This window comes from Neophocaena asiaeorientalis, unplaced genomic scaffold (assembly GCF_003031525.2).
Source record: "Neophocaena asiaeorientalis asiaeorientalis breed wild unplaced genomic scaffold, Neophocaena_asiaeorientalis_V1.1 scaffold258, whole genome shotgun sequence".
NCBI lineage: Eukaryota > Metazoa > Chordata > Mammalia > Artiodactyla > Phocoenidae > Neophocaena > Neophocaena asiaeorientalis.
The window spans coordinates 6216784-6233047 of record NW_020172591.1 but is presented as its reverse complement, the minus strand read 5'-3'; the positions used below and the strand labels follow the sequence as shown (position 1 = coordinate 6233047).

The 16264-nt window shown below is 39.1% G+C and overlaps 1 protein-coding gene across 2 annotated transcripts in view; it reads right to left on the bottom strand.

Annotated features, from left to right (window-relative positions):
- UNC80 (unc-80 subunit of NALCN channel complex) overlaps window positions 1–16264 on the bottom strand; it is a 230563-nt gene that overhangs the window by 6336 nt on the left and 207963 nt on the right. Inside the window, exons 56-60 of one of the 2 annotated variants that reach the window (XM_024738362.1) lie at window positions 13753–13937; window positions 12988–13153; window positions 11457–11636; window positions 7032–7170; window positions 4498–4554 (exon numbers count right to left, since the gene is read on the bottom strand). In XM_024738362.1, coding sequence (XP_024594130.1) covers window positions 4498–4554; window positions 7032–7170; window positions 11457–11636; window positions 12988–13153; window positions 13753–13937 — 727 coding nt within the window. The remainder of the gene's footprint in view (window positions 1–4497; window positions 4555–7031; window positions 7171–11456; window positions 11637–12987; window positions 13154–13752; window positions 13938–16264) is intronic. The other variant, XM_024738363.1, reaches the window with a different exon arrangement.

Below are 16264 nucleotides of genomic sequence, written 5' to 3'. Positions count from 1 at the left end.
ATAACTGAAGTTACCTATGCAGAAGAAGTAAGTTCGGGTCTATATCAAATTAGAGTTGCATATAAAAAGTGGTCTCAATTTACTTTCTCCCCATGTCATGTAGTATTTCCGTCACGTGTAGGATTTGTGATGTGTGGACCATCAGGTGTGCAATGTTAACACCAACCAGAAGACCATGGTGTTTGCCTGAAGCATCTCTCTGGGGAAAACTGATTCCCTAAAAATTTTAATCTTGGGAATTTGAGAATGGCTGACTTCCACGGTTTTGCCAAATAAAAAGGCAAGACCATAAGTATAAAAGCAAATAAAACTTTCTAAATGGAAGTTAAAATCATCCTTTGTATTTTTGAGTCACTAAACAACATTACTATGGCAAACGATCTGGATTTTAGAGAAGTAAATATACTTGGGTCTTGGCAGAACTGATGTGACTCAACCTTCTGCAAAAACCAAAAACACCTTACTCAAAATGCAAGGAAGCAGTTTACAAGCTAGGGAAATTTAGACAATGTTAGAAGACAATTCTGGCACAAATGACCTCTTTTCTTTCAGCATGAAGACTTGGATTGGAGTGTATAAACACGTATGTATCTCCTAATGGAATATATAACTAATGGTATTTCTTAAAGGACAGGGGAACAAAGGGCCATTCAGTAATACAACAAAAATTTATATCACTCATCTCAAAGTACAAAAAAAGTGTATTTCAATCTAGAAATAGATTTCATAAATAAAAATTTTAAGTAGAAGTACTGGGTGAGACTAGTATAGAGAAAATGAATTTGTATTTTCATTGCTTTTATCTGTACTTTTAGTTTCAATTTTAGTATGGTTAGAGAAATCTGTAGGGGGAGTACAAAGCACACAGAGTAGCCATTTTCCCTGAGTGCTTGCCTTGTGATGGGAATGCATAAAGCCAGCACTGAAGGAGCCATAAAGCATTTATAGAGGACAGAGACATAAACAGTGGACAAAATCCTACTCTTCCCTTTCCCAGTAAAAGATTATTGTTTAAAATTTACGTAGCCTCCACAACATCCAAGAAAATATACATATATTATTTTTAATTTTTTTTGCGGTACGCGGGCCTCTCACTGTTGTGGCCTCTCCCGTTGCGGAGCACAGGCTCCGGACGCGCAGGCTCAGCGGCCATGGCTCACGGGCCCAGCCGCTCCGCGGCATGTGGGATCTTCCCAGACCGGGGCACGAAACCGTGTCCCCTGCATCGGCAGGCGGACTCTCAACCACTGCACCACCAGGGAAGCCCTAGGAAGATATATTTTAAATGCCACAGAATTTAGAGACTAGAGACTGGAATCAGATAAAAAGGGGAAATAATCTGGATCTCAGTTATCCTATAAGAACTGATTTAGCATTGGCAAAGTACACTTCTCTGGGTATCACAACACACATTTTCTTAGCTATTAATTCTCAGCTGCATAAAAAGTTTGTTTTAATCTTTTCTTTGTAATTTGGGAGTACTTGCCAAGTTTGCATACTTTGAAAATGTGGATGATCATTAAAAGTTTGTTTTAATCTTTTCTTTGTAATTTGGGAGTACTTGCCAAGTTTGCATACTTTGAAAATGTGGATGATCATGAGATGGATAGGTTATTTTTATTTTGTTTCACCCAGACTGCATATCTTGTTCAAACTTGAGCCACATTCTTATTTTCCACTGCAATTAAAATTACCCTTACAGAATCAAATAGCATTGTAATCTTTTTTTTTTAAGCTATATTTGGTTGTCAGTTCCTGCCTTTCAAAATGTTCTAACGTGTCCAAACCAAATTTAACTCTCAAGTATAAACTTCTAGGCTTAAGTGCTTGAATAACTTTTTGTATGTCTATATTCTTCTGGAGAGAAAATATGGTCCATGGTGTGTGTACTTGTGGGTGGGTACAGGGAGGGAAGAACTACAGTGAAGTTTCTGTACTTCTAAGAGCAACACTCTTAAAGAAGAGAATTCTTCCATGAAATATTATTGCAGTTTATTAATTTCCAAAAGACAAAATTTTTTCTCAGCATAGTGATTCTAACAGGCTTATACTTCTTGCCGTGAATCTTTATAAGAAACCAGTTAGCACAGGTTAAAGAAAAAGCCTAGAAGAAATTTTCTAAAGGTCTGCAAAATTTTTATTGGTGTCCACCTATTCATCAGGTTATACTATTATCCTGGTCTCTTCCTCATTTAGCCCTCAGACCAACTTGCCCATTTTGCCTAAAACAAGTGCTCTTTCAAAAGCCAATCCCCAGAAAGTTTATCAAAATGTGGGGTTGGGAGGAGGAACAGGGTTTATTACTTTCCGTTAGGCATGCTTGCTTACTGATATTCTTTAAGCTTTGGAGTCAGGTTTTCCTTAGGATTTACTCTGGGTGTCTTTTAGGTCCTGAGTGCTCAGGTATGTGCTAAATGTAACTTACATTGTTAATGTCTTACTGCTTCTTTAGGATTTTAAGAGTCTGCAGCACAAAGAAGTTTCATGCCAAAAATAAGAAAGCCTGGAAACCAAATATAAGAAATCTATATCCTTTATAAACCCACCTCTTAGTAAATGCCCAAAGTTCCTCTCCTCCAAAGAGAACTTGGTGACATGATGGAATTCAAGAGATATGATTTGCAGTGTATGGCAAAGGTGGACGTGCTACGGCTGTTGGAACGCCTCTGCATTTACAGAATTACTTAGAATCCAAAGTGAGTGCCTCATTTTCTGGTTTCTTAATGACCACAAATGAATCCAGGTGACTGACGCCCAGAACTAAAACACACCAGTTACAGGAGTAACAGATCAACAACAGATGATCTAAAACAGTCATCAGTGTTCTCCCATGAGCGACTAATTCAACTGTAGATAAAACCTATAGTTTTGGCTCTGAACCACCCTCAGATAGCAAGAACTTTGGGTTTATTCCTATCAACACTGGACCTACAGCAGATTGGATTGGTTTAGACAACTCCAGATCAGTCATTTGAACCCTTAAGCCTGCCAGAGAGGGCCAAGTCCTTGGGAGAATTTATAAAAATCAACTCAAATTCCTGCCTTCTCTCACCAACCCCAGACTAGCATTTTACTCAGCAAGAATAGAATTTGGCCTAATTAGAAAAGGCCCGGGACAAAGCCCAATGGAAGTCTGATTTAATACTTTCTACTCTCAACAGGACATTGAAATCATCTTCCTAACTAGGTTCTCCTGTCTTGTATGTAATATTCAGCATTAAACAAATGAATGCTTTGAAACCAGTGGTCACAGTGCTAGGCTTGGTTCAGAGCTCTTCCAACACTGTGAACAATGAAGGGAAACCTCCCTAAGGACTGCTGCGTTCTTCCTCATCCCCAAAGCTCTCGGTAATGGAATTAAGCCTGCACTCTGCAGCACTTCCACATTTACCACCAATAAGAGACTGACCTGTCCAGGCAGGGGCTCGCAAACACAAATGAATGTCATGAATTACGGGGCCAGTTAAAAAAAAGATACACCAGATGATGGAATAAATTTCCCATTTTCAACTGTGGAAGAAAATGTGAAATCTGAACAAGATGCAAAGAAAACAAAGGACAACCTTTCACAGGAACGGCCTCTCAACATTTCCTCCTCTTTGTGATAAAGCAATAAACACGGGTGCAACTCACTCTATAATGCAAACCTGAAAGGGAATATTTTATCTTGAGATGGAACAAAGGCACTCTTAGCAAGAACAAGAAGCATTACCCCTAATGAGGATTAGTTGAGAGGTGTGAATCAACAGCACAAAATTAGGAATGTTTGCCGTGGTTTAACTGAGTGTTAAAGGTGCAGTCCCCCTTTCTGAAGCTTTAAACCAATAGCTAAGCCATTACATTGTTTGCATCGTAAGACTTCTTTCACCAAGAAATGTTTGTGTCTGATATTTCATGGCAAATTTGGTGGTCATCTTCGTGGTGGGATAGACATTCTTTATGTAAGTGTTGTTTGAACAAGCTACTATAATAGCCTGTCATGCTGCATGCACCAAAGAGAGGGAATTATATAAATCGTACTGACATTGGTATTCTTATTATAGCATCACTGTTTTCTTATCATCCACGGTATTAGCTGAAAGACCTGTCTGGACTGAGGCTTCCTAATGATGGGGAGTTGTATGAAAAGGCTTCTGAAAAAAATGTTTCTTAAGGAATATCAGCAGGGGAGAAAATGATTAGGTGGGATAAATTTAACATTTTGCATATCAAACTCCTGAGACAGTCCATGGGATAAGCCCCTAGGAGAACTCCAGGAAGTTTTGTTTTTTTTTTTTTTAAAGTTAACTTTTTAGGCCATCTCTGATTGAGCTCTGAAGCTGAAAATAAAGGAGGCTACACCTTTGACTTCCAGGCTCGTGTGTTTATGAGCAACAAAGGGCAAGGAATGGAAATCGATGTCAAGACGGGGAGAGAGGAGACAGAGAGACAGAGGAGACAGGGAACAGCTCGTTTCCCAGCACAGACACCAATACACAGGTAGTGTTGACACTGTACCTAGAGAGGCTGCCCTCGGCGGCCAGGCCCTGGGAGTCATCGAGGACATTAGGTTCACTGCAGGAGGGGTAGGGAGATGAAGCATTTAGGGAAAGAAAATGCAAACAAATAAAAGAAAAAGAAAAAAAGCATGCAGTTTTCTGCTTCCAAGGACCAAAAATAAATAAATAAATTTAACAGAACAAGGAAGGAAAAGGAGACAGTCAACCATTTCACCTTGTGCTGGGTTTGTCAAGACCTAGGACTCAAGGCAACGGGGAGGAGGGGCTTTGGGTGGATACGACTCTCAGAGGAGTGAGTGATCTATTTATTGGTCAAGAGTTGGGACTTAAAACGAGCTCCGAATGGACACGGGAGCTCTGGAACGCACTGCAGAACGAATCTGTAGAAGACAAAACTATCATTCCTTTGGTAACCATCTGGCTGGGTGGTTATGATTTTTCACCTGTCATATGTACAGATGTTTCATTGATTAGGATCCTGCTTCTTTCTTGTGTCTTATGACATGATCACACAGAAACCACTTACCATGAACTGCCACAACCCAACTCTTGGAACTGATGCCATTAAGAAAAGCAAAGAAAGAACCCGACTTCACCTGCTAATTTTGCAGTGAAAATGCAAGTAAACAAATGGAAGGAAGATAACCCTGGAAAATTCACATGGAACCCGCATTTACGTCCTCACTCCATCCTCTAGTGACTGAATTGTAAATGTCAAAAGAAGAAACCTGTCAGGTTGGTGAAAGAATAATTAGTTTATCGATTTATTTGGATCACACTGATTTGGGAATTTGTGAACAGAAACTGTTATACTTTCTCTCCCTTTCCTTCAGTGCCTAGCACTGAGCTAAGTACTCACGAGGCACTCAATAAATAGTTGTTAAAATGGATGGAATTAAACAATTTAGAAAACTGGAGTGCCCGCCTCTAGAGAATTGTTGTCCACCTAATTGTATACTGTAAAAATAGCAACCATCCCCAGAAAGAGGCTTTCCCTAACACACAGAGACATAATTACCTTCCCTAGCCCAGAGGGTTTAACTATATTATTTTGCTGGATTTCTAGTATATCCGTAATAGAACAAATTTTCTCCCCAGAAATGAGATAACTCCTTAATGGATATGTACAAAGGGAATTGATGGCCTAGTTATTTTAGGTAAATAACCAAAAAACTCTTTACTTAAAATTCCCTAATTTAAACTTTTAGACAGACTGCTAGATAGTTTTCATTTATTCTTGATAGAAGTTTGCACATTTCTAGCAATTAAACATAAATCACCACTTACCAGTATTAACTGCTTGTATGGCTTTACATCTTTTTTTGGATATTTTATAGTTTGGCTCTGATTTTGTTCATATATTTTATTTATAAGACTTCCTTTTCAAAGAGAAATTACCAAATGGTAGGTAAAGCAATCTCTTACAATGATAGTAATCCTTATATACTAGCAATTTTTGTAATAACTCAATAGTACATAAATAATGCTTTCTTTTTAAGTATGCAATTTACTTATTCATCTTTTATCATTTCCCCCTATTTTTTCAATATTCTCCAAAGTTTGGCTTTATTTCGCAAATTTTATTTCATCTGTACAGTTCAGGAATGATTTGCTAAAGGGTATAGATCTAGGGTAATTATTTCTGCATGTAAACTAATTTTATCTGATCATTAGAATGTGCCCTGATTGTTCTTATTCTCCGTGTATAAGTTATACCACAATGACTCTATAGGTAATAAGAATAAAGAACGAACTAGATAAAAAACACATAAGACTGATTCTTTTAAAGAATTCAGTTTCTGAAGTAAAAATACTGCCTCTGAAATAGATAAAGTTTTATTTCTTATGTCAGATCATTTCCTATATAACCATATATATGGTAAACTATATATATAAAGTTTTAAATCTATATTCTTAGAGGGCAGAGAACACCAAAGAAAATGTTTTAAAGAGTTTAGCTATGGAAACATAAAACACTCTAGGTAGAGAAGTTACCTTAAAGACCAACTTTAGCTAACCTCTCATTTCACAGAGGAGAAAACAGTGGGCTCCTGTTAAATGACCTGCCCAACGTCACACATAGGGGCATAGGTCTTCTTCTGCTTGGTTAAGCATCACTACCTCCAACTAAATACTGACGATACACCAGAAGTCTAAACTACCACACATATCAAGCTAGTCCTATACACTTGCCAGGTACTCGTTATTAGCTTAGCTGATGTTATAGCCAAAATACAAGAATGTCATATGAAAGAAGACCATGAAAGAAGACCATATATCTGTTTATAAAAAAATTTTAAGGAGAAACAATGTTTGGATCAGAAATTGAGATCCCTTCTACTGGCCTGGCTTAGAAAACTCTCCGCAAGTTGTTGCCTGTGCAACCCTCGTTGAAAAGTTGTTTGAATGGTCTACTTAACAACATTGATTGTTTGCTTCTCTTTAGTCCTTTTTTAGAATAACAGGAGTGAGTTTTCAGAATTTCTACCTTTGCCCCCAAAGGCAGAGTATAACATATTCGTGGCTCTTTACCTTTGGCTGGGTAACATGCCCACCTCAGCCTGAGGTGCAGACATGCTGGAGACATGGCTGGAGAACCGCCTCCTTCCAATGGCACTCAGGAGGTAAGCTTCTTGTTCACTTACCACACTGGGCATGCTGACAGAGTCATCTGAAAGGGCCAGAGAAGGGAGTGTTAGGAAACTGTGATGTGGACCAGAAAACCCAGACCAGCTTTGTACTTGGGTTCCATCCTTGGCTTGTATGCAAACTTAGGGCAGTATCTAAAGCTAAATTATCATTCATCCCTTTGTACAGATTCAAAACTAAGACCTTTGGGGCCTTAAGAAACATCTTCACTATTTTTATAAAACCAGAGACTTTAACAGCTGAGCCTCTAGGGTTACTGAACAGTGTCATTTTGAGAATACGAACAGAACTTTGAGTTAAAGTGACTAGTTACTTCATTTGGGTGAGGGAAACAGCTTCAGTAAAACTTCATGAATGTATCTCCATCTTGAAAAAAAAAAAAAAAAGACCTTTGGGGGCTTGGTTTTTAATCTGCACAAAGGGATGAAGGATAATTCTTCCCATCTACAAATCTCCCACCCTCAAACAGCCTTCATGAAATATATGTAAACTTCTTGTCCATTTCTACAAGTAGGTTATTTGTAAAAATCAAGGGGCATCTGCAAATTAAAGATTTCAGAAAAGCTGGACTATAATTTTTAAACATTCCAGAAATAGTTCAGTAAGGGACTTTGTTATTGAACAAATCAAGCATTTTTGAAATTCAAACACTACATTCAATACATTTCATGATTTTTAGACTGCTGAGGGAAAGACTATTTCAGGTATTTTTTGGAAAAATATTTTAAAACCTATAAAGTTCAGAAACAAGTGCTTATTTTAACCTAAATTTAAAGTTTGAAGCAGTCTTGCTTTCTCCATAGAAGCTGAAATTAATGTATTCAAATCCATATGAAAATTAACTTTAGCACAATAATTTGTGACAAGGAGACCTCATTCTCAGTGAGCAAATATTGTTTGTAACTGAACAGAAAACACATCTTGACTGACATAGAATCTTGGTGAACTTATGCTACCATGTAAGGTTGTCTGACATCATTTATTTAAAATATCCCAAGTGGTCATATTTCTAGAGAAATTTATTTCAAACCAAAGAGGCGAATACGAAAAGTGCTAAAAATTTTAATTTGCTATATAACTGACTTGAAGTTGATTCTTGTTATAGAATGGTATTTCCTTTTTAGATGTGTTCATAGAGAAGAGAATAATCAAATATGTCCTAAAAACATGAAAAAAATGTGGTAGGGTAGATTGAGCTATTTCTACTAAGACCTTTCTGAAATTCCATTGACTTTTTTCTCTCTTATCCAAACTCATATATCACTTAACACTTACTCCTTCAATATTTGTTTGGTGATTAATCATGTGCTGTGTCATTCACTCTTTTTTTTTTTTTTTAAAGACTTTTTTGATGTGGATCATTTCTAAAGTCTTTACTGAATCTGTTACAATATTGCGTCTGTTTTATGTTTTGGTTTTTTTGGCCGTGAGGCATGTGGGATCTTAGCTCCCCGACCAGGGATTGAACCCACATCCCCTGCATTGGAAGGCGAAGTCTTAACCACTGGACCACCAGGGAAGTCCCTCATTTACACTTTTGTTAAGTGTTCTTTATCAAAAATGTCTGTCATCTCCTCTACAAGACTATATCTAAGATTTTAGAGAGCAGAGAATATATCTTTCTCATACTTTCTTATTGCTCATCTTGTTCCTGCTAGGTCCTAATACAGGTTTGAAAATTGAATGGAAAAAATGTTTAATTCAAAGGTGTCAACCCTCTAGCTTTCATACCCCACCTTATAAATTAATACACACCCACATCACAATCACACCACATTGTGTGTTAGCAACCCTGTTGTCATTGGATGGTTGTGACGTTTGAGAGCAGAGATATTAGCAAAAACTTGCATACTTGTAAGTGTATGAGTGTTGGCCTTTGGTCATTGCTATCTCTGTTTATGTCTTCTCTACTTTTCTTCTCTACTTCCTTCCTACTGGCTTGGTCATCCTCTAATTCATAACGTTACTTGCAAAATATATTTAGCTTTATTAAAGAGAGGTTGTTATCGTTTGCCATATTTAAAATTTTTCTGGGAGAGACTACGTCAACCATTAAAGAAAAATAGATATTACTTTAAGTTCTGGACTATTACTAGGACTTATATTGAATATTCGAACTGCTGATCCTTATCTCTCTCATTTTTTTTTTGTCAAGGTCTTTCATGATTTCCCTAATTATAATTTTAGGATTATTTCCATGAGCAATGATTTCAAAATATGTCTGTAGGTCTGGTGCAGAACAGTGTGATCATCACTTTGTTATTTACTTAACCCTGAAACTAAATCTGGAAATATTACTGATGTGTGCTTTTTAAAAAAACTTTTTTTAATTAAATTTTAATTTTGGCTGCTCTGGGTCTTTGTTGCTGCGCACCAGCTTTTCTCTAGTTGCGGCGAGCGGGGGCTACTCTTTGTTGTGATTCGCAGGCTTCTCATCGGGTGGCTTCTCCTGTTGCAGAGCACAGGCTCTAGGCGTGTGGGCTTTAGTAGTTGTGGCACTCGGGCTCAGTAGTTGTGGCTCGCGGGCTCTAGAGTGCAGGCTCAGTAGTTGTGGCACATGGGCTTAGTTGCTAGGCGGCATGTGGGATCTTCCAGGACCAGGGCTCGAACCCGTGTCCCCTGCACTGGCAGGCAGATTCTTAACCACTGCACCACCAGGGAAGTCCACTGATGCATGCTTTGACAAAGCAGTTATTTCTTTCCTTCTCCTACACATCCAACTGTAGTAGGGTATTAAAATACTTTCATTCATCTTAATTAAAATTCGAACCTCAACTCTATTTAATTTAGTTCAGAGTGCATCTTTTTAAAAAAAATTATTTATTTTTGGCTGCGTTGGGTCTTCATTGCTGCACACGGGTTTTTTCTGGTTGCGGTGAGCAGGGGCTACTTTTGTTGCAGTGTGCGGGCTTCTCCTTGCAGTGGCTTCTCTTGTTGCGGAGCACGGGCTCTAGGCACACGGGGTTCGGTAGTTGCAGCACGTAGGCTCGGTAGTTGTGGCTCGCGGGCTCTAGAGCACAGGCTCAGCTGTTGTGGCACACGGGCTTAGTTGCTCCACGGCATATGGGATTTTCCCCGACCTGGGCTCGAACCTGTGTCCCCTGCATTGGCAGGCGGATTCTTAACCACTGCGCCACCAGGGAAGTCCCAGAGTGCGGCTTTTTGTTGTTGTTTGGTACAGAGGGGCTCTGAGTGAAGATCTAGATTTTGTTTTCATAAGGCACTGACAGTACACTTTGCTCTAAATGTTGTATCAGAGTGTCTTTGAAACACAACTGGAAAATAATCGATACAGTTAAAAAAACATTAAATGACAGGGGTATTTATGAAACCTTTCACCTTTTACTTTTAAAAACTATTATGCATATATATGGAAGCGTGTTCTTAACTGGATTTTCCCTCATTTCACCAAATCTTTAGAAGTTCCTGGCTGCCTCAGTTACTGGGGACACTCTTAACTCAAATTGGGTTGTATGCCCTCGAGACAGTCTGCTGCTTTACACTCTAGATAATACAGCTGGCTGGTCTTTTCTGAGTCATAAGCATATGCAGTGCTCACTTTTCCTTGCCCAATCGGGTCATGTAAGTACTGACTGACCTTCTAAGCAAGATGGCCAGGAGAAAGGGGAATAAACGCTCCCCTTCATTACTTAACCACAATTTAAATGAGTTAGTGAAAAGGTTGAATACATAAGCTCAAAGAAAACTTAGGGGTCACTAAAGATTTACTTTTTGTAAGACAGGAATAAAGACACAGACCTACTAGAGAATGGACTTGAGGATATTGAGAGGGGGAAGTGTGAGCTGTGACAAAGCGAGAGAGAGGCATGGACATATATACACTACCAAACGTAAGGCAGGTACCTAGTGGGAAGCAGCTGCATAGCTCAGGGAGATCAGCTCCGTGCTTTGTGAACGCCTGGAGGGGTGGGATAGGGAGGGTGGGAGGGAGGGAGACGCAAGAGGGAATAGATATGGGGACATATGTATATGTATAACTGATTCACTTTGTTATAAAGCAGAAAGTAACACACCATTGTAAAGCAATTATACTCCAATAAAGATGTAAAAAAAAAAAAAAAGATTTACTTTTTGCCTGAACTCCTACCAAATGACCAAGGATATCAAGGAATTTATAGAAAAGCAGGCATTAGAAGTCATGGGATCAGTCACAATTCCATTTTAAATCCTTTTTGTAAAAATGACCAGGAAGGTAGAAATCCTTCCCAAGCCCTCATGCACATGGCCAAGCTGTGTCACACATGACCTCCCACCTCCCACCACCCCAGATTCTGCAGGGTGACCTACTTTCCTCATCTTCCTCATCAGTTCGACTCAGGGTGTCCTGTGAAGCCTGCTGGGACGGCTCACTGTCCTGCTCCCAGACTGTGCCGGTGCCTGTGTTGGAGCGTGACATGGTGGCCAGGCTCAGACGGTAAGCAGAGGTGGAGGTACCCACGGTGCTGATGGATGTCTTCCCTTGGTAGGCTAGCGGGGTTGAGAGACCAAAGAAAATCCATGGTGAGGATCTTGAAAGAAAACAAATGCTAGCTTCAAGCTCCTCCCAGACAACTTATATTTTTTTAAGGAAAGGTCATTCAAATAGTATGTCCCAGATAGATGATCTTTAGGACAAAGTAGCAAATGGAACTGAAAATGGTGGGAAGAAAAAAAAAAAAAAAGAGAATTGGCCACTGATGTACTTATAATTGAATAATTTTCTTGGGGGAGCAGAATATCTCTAACAACATAAAATGTTTTGACGTTGCTCCCTCTGTCATTGTTTTTCAGTTTTATTTTCCAAGGCTGGCAGAATGCAAATTCATTTTTTCACTGAGAAATGTACGTTACCTGACCCAAGCATATAGAAGTAATAAATACATTGTCTGAAAGGAACCTTACAATCAAAATTAGAATACATAAATAAAACTGTGATCTTATTCCCCTTTTCTGGAGATTACAATTTATAAAACGCCCCCTTGGTTCTATGTTATATTATTTTATTATAAAGCAGAACATTTGAATGGCCCTGAGTAGATTTCACCAAGATTGTATTTGTCAGTTTTTTGGTCTTTAATACATTGAGAACAACACTAAAAGTTTTAGAAAGGAAAAAAAAGCCACATGGATGATAGTCTTCTACTTATGGGTAATGACTGCCCTCTAATGGCAGATAATGATTTATTTTCCTTCCTTGGTGACCTGCAATTAATATAATTATATAAGTAAACAATGCATTCCCAAAGAAAATCTTTTGAATAATGTAAACTAGTCTGCCGGTTTTTATTCAACCCTCTCTCCCTCCAATTTGTGAATTTTATCATCAATCATACAGACCCAGTTTTAAGTCCCCTCACTGGTGCCACTGTCTTTGTGTGTAAGTTATTTAATCTCTATTGAGTCTCAGTTTCTTCATTCTATAAGAAGACTTTCAGTTATGCATCTTGCAGGTATTTGTGTGGATTAAATAACAGCTATGAAATAATCTATCATATAACAGACGCTCAATGAATGTGAGTTCCCTCCTTTTCAAAACGGAAATGAAGGTAAGAATTTAAATAGGTTCCCCCCCCAGCTAAATATTCAAGAAAAAGCCGAACTACTGAAATAAAGATTGAAAATAAAATATTCAGAAAAGGAATACAATTAAACTCTTATGATATCCCCCTTGATTTGTTTTGTTGTTGACAAGGATCACAGGGTCAAATCTACCAGTTGTGCCGAAATGGCTAATGCATACTTGGCTCCAAAAAGAGCAGCGACCTGGAAAAAGAGGCATTCTTTGTAGGTAGTAAGTTCCATGAGTAAAACAAATTGAAAATACCCCTTGCATACTTACCTGATCCACTGTGAACTGCCTCTTTTAGAATTTTTAGCTCACTGTTGAACTCAGCAATGAGGGAGCTCTTACACAGAGGGCGTGGAATGAAACGCCGTTCCAGCTGGTCAGCGATATGTTGTCGGGCAGAAAGCTCTTCGTGGTTCTCTGCTGGTTGGGCCAGAAGCTGAAAGGAAGGCATAGATTCTCAGGTCCTCAATTTTCTCATCTGTAAAATGAGCTAATTATTGTATCTATTTCATAGCTGGTGGTGAAGCTTAAATAAGGTAACGCATACAAAGTTCTTAGAACAGTGCTTAGGAAGTGCTTAATCAATATGTTGCTTTGAATCACAGTGCCCGTAAATCGAGGCATGAAAAGAATAAAAGAGTAGATGAATACTGAGGGTCTCAGAGGAAAAACATGCTTTAACTATCTCATTTTTCCCACGTTTATTTAAAATCAGATCTCAGTCATGCCCCTGAAGACAAGAGACCATCCTTCAGATCTTTTTATCCGGTCAACCTTTGTTTCTTGAGGGGTTGGTAAATGGGGAGAGGGCAAAGTTTCACTGACGTTAATTAAGCTCTTACTGTGAAGGTACTTCTAACATGAAATTTTATCCTCTGGGATACCTCTTTGGGCTGATTTCTCGTCAAGCATGGTATTAACACGTCCTCCTGACTAGCTATATAGCACATGCCCCGAGACTGCTGCTGTCATCCTGCCCTGCTCTGGAAAGCAGCACATTCACGGGGCTTGTCACTTCCTGGAGGAGAAGCACACCTTGCACTGGATGAAAGGGCGCAAGAGCACGAAGATGGGGATGCGGGTCCGCACGATGAAGTCGAGGAAGTCCCACAGGGCCAGGCCGCCGACCTTCCTCAGGGCCATCTCCTTCACCTGGAGGCTCAGCCAGTACCACTGGCTGCCGAGCTGCCTCTCAAAGCAGACGAGAATCACCTTCAGCGCTTCACACCAGGAAAAGACACAAGTGAGCCTGCAGACTTGTGCTTCGGAGGAACCCTGCCCACATCCAGCTGCCCACATCCACAGCCTTTTTACGTATCTAATTTCTAAATGTCTAAACTCTCTCTATGTTTCCAAAGACTTGAGCGTACTCCTGAGTGACAGTGTTCTGACATCAAGACAGAAATTTCTACGGTAAACATGCTTTGATTCTGATTAAGAGAACACACATATCTTTCTCAAGTGCATTTAACTACTATTTTGGAAAATACAAACCAAAGCTCTTCACAGAATTGAAAGGGAAATGTGGTATAAACATGATGTGTGGCTAATACTTCTAAGAGTTTTGTCATAGTGGCTTCATGGTAATACCAGCGTATTACTCACATCTGAAACTAAAACATGGGTGTTTTAAAATATTTTTCTTTTAAGCTCAGAGATAATATATTCTTGCTAATAAAAGCAAAATCAAGACCGTGCAGAAATGCATAAAGTTTAAAAAAGTAGTCCTTCCCCTTCCTACTCCCTTCGTGATTCCATCCTAAACTCTTCCCCAGAGTAACCAGTAAATCCTTCCAGGAAAGAAAACACTATCTTCCCTCCTCCACCTTTCACGATGTCTCTTGCTAAACCGTATTGGATTTCTTTAACAATATCTCTTTTCTTCCAGATTCTGGCAGCCTTGTCACAATCTACATTTTAAAATTTATTTTCAGGAAGCAGATTTCCCAAACAGTGTGTCAGGACAAACCAGAATATTGTAAAAACGTCAGAGATTATGGTGAGGGCTTCCTCTACCACCCGGCTCTCCCCACAGGGTCTCCCATGGGGCAGTCAAGGAAACCTGGGCCTTCTTCATCACGTCTTAAGGCCCATCTCAGCATCTAGAAGACACATAGAAATCCAATTCCCTAAAGCCCTCAGGAGTCACCTACACCTTTACCATCTATTTAGGACACTTCCAGGGGAAAACCAGGTCATATAACACAGAGAGAGATGTAAGATTCTTCCTTCCACATCTACTCACCTCTATTCCTCTCCCTCATCATAACAAACATACGAACAAAAAGCAACACTCCTCTAACCTTACCCTGATCCTGGTGACATTTCTACCTGTTATGTGCCTGTTGGCCTTCTGCCTTTCTGCTTTCCACCTTCACCAGCAACAGCCCAACACACAAACAGGATAGCAAAGGGCTCAGGGATTCTGGTGCTGGATGGATTCGACCTGAAATTTGGCTCTGCTACTTACTGACAGTGTGACTTTAGGTAAGTTATTCAACCTTTCTGGGGCTTAGCCTCCTTTCTTCCCTCCTAAAGTGAGGATATGTACTTCTTGGAGTTGTTGTGAGGATTCAAAGTGATGATAATGTAAAGTATAGAAAACACTCGTTAGTGCACACTAAATGCTCAGAATAAAGGTACAAATAAATTTAAAATAGAGGTCCAGTAGCCTGGCCAAGTAACCAAAGGATTCACCTTCATTAAAAAAGCAGAAAATAGAAAAAAAAAAAAAAACACCCCATCAAAAAATGGGCAGAAGATCTAAATAGACATTTCTCCAAAGAAGACATACAGATGACCAAAAGGTACATGAAAAGATGCTCAATATCGCTAATTAGCGAAATGCAAATCAAAACTACGAGGTGTCACCCCACACCAGTTGGAATGGCTATCATCAAAAAGTCTACAAATAAATGCTGGAGAGGGTGTGGAAAAAAAGGAACCCTCCTACATTGTTGGTGGGAATGTTAGCTGGTACAGCCACTATGGAGAACAGTACAGAGCTTCCTTAAAAAACTAAAAATAGAGCTACTATATGATCCTGCAATCCCACTACTGGACATACATCTGGAAAAAACCATAATTCAAAAAGATACATGCACCCCAGTGTTCATAGCAGCACTATTTACAATAGCCAAGACATAGAAGCAGCCTAAATGTCCATCAACAGATGAATGGGTAAAGATGAGATATATTTATACAATGGAATATTACTCAGCCATAAAGAGAATGAAATAATGCCATTTGCTGCAGCATGGATGGACCTAGAGATTATCATACTAAGTGAAGTAAGTCAGAGAAAGACAAATACCATATGATATCACTTATATGTGTGGAACCTAAAAAAATGATACAAATAAAGTTATATACAAAACAGACAGACCCAAAGACATAGAAAACAAACTTATGGTTACCAGAGGGGAAGGGGGGAGGGATGAATTAGGAGTTTGGGATTAACCTATACAAATTACTATACATAAAATAGATAACAAGGAAGGACCTACTGTATAGCACAAAGAACTATACTCAATATTTCATAATAACC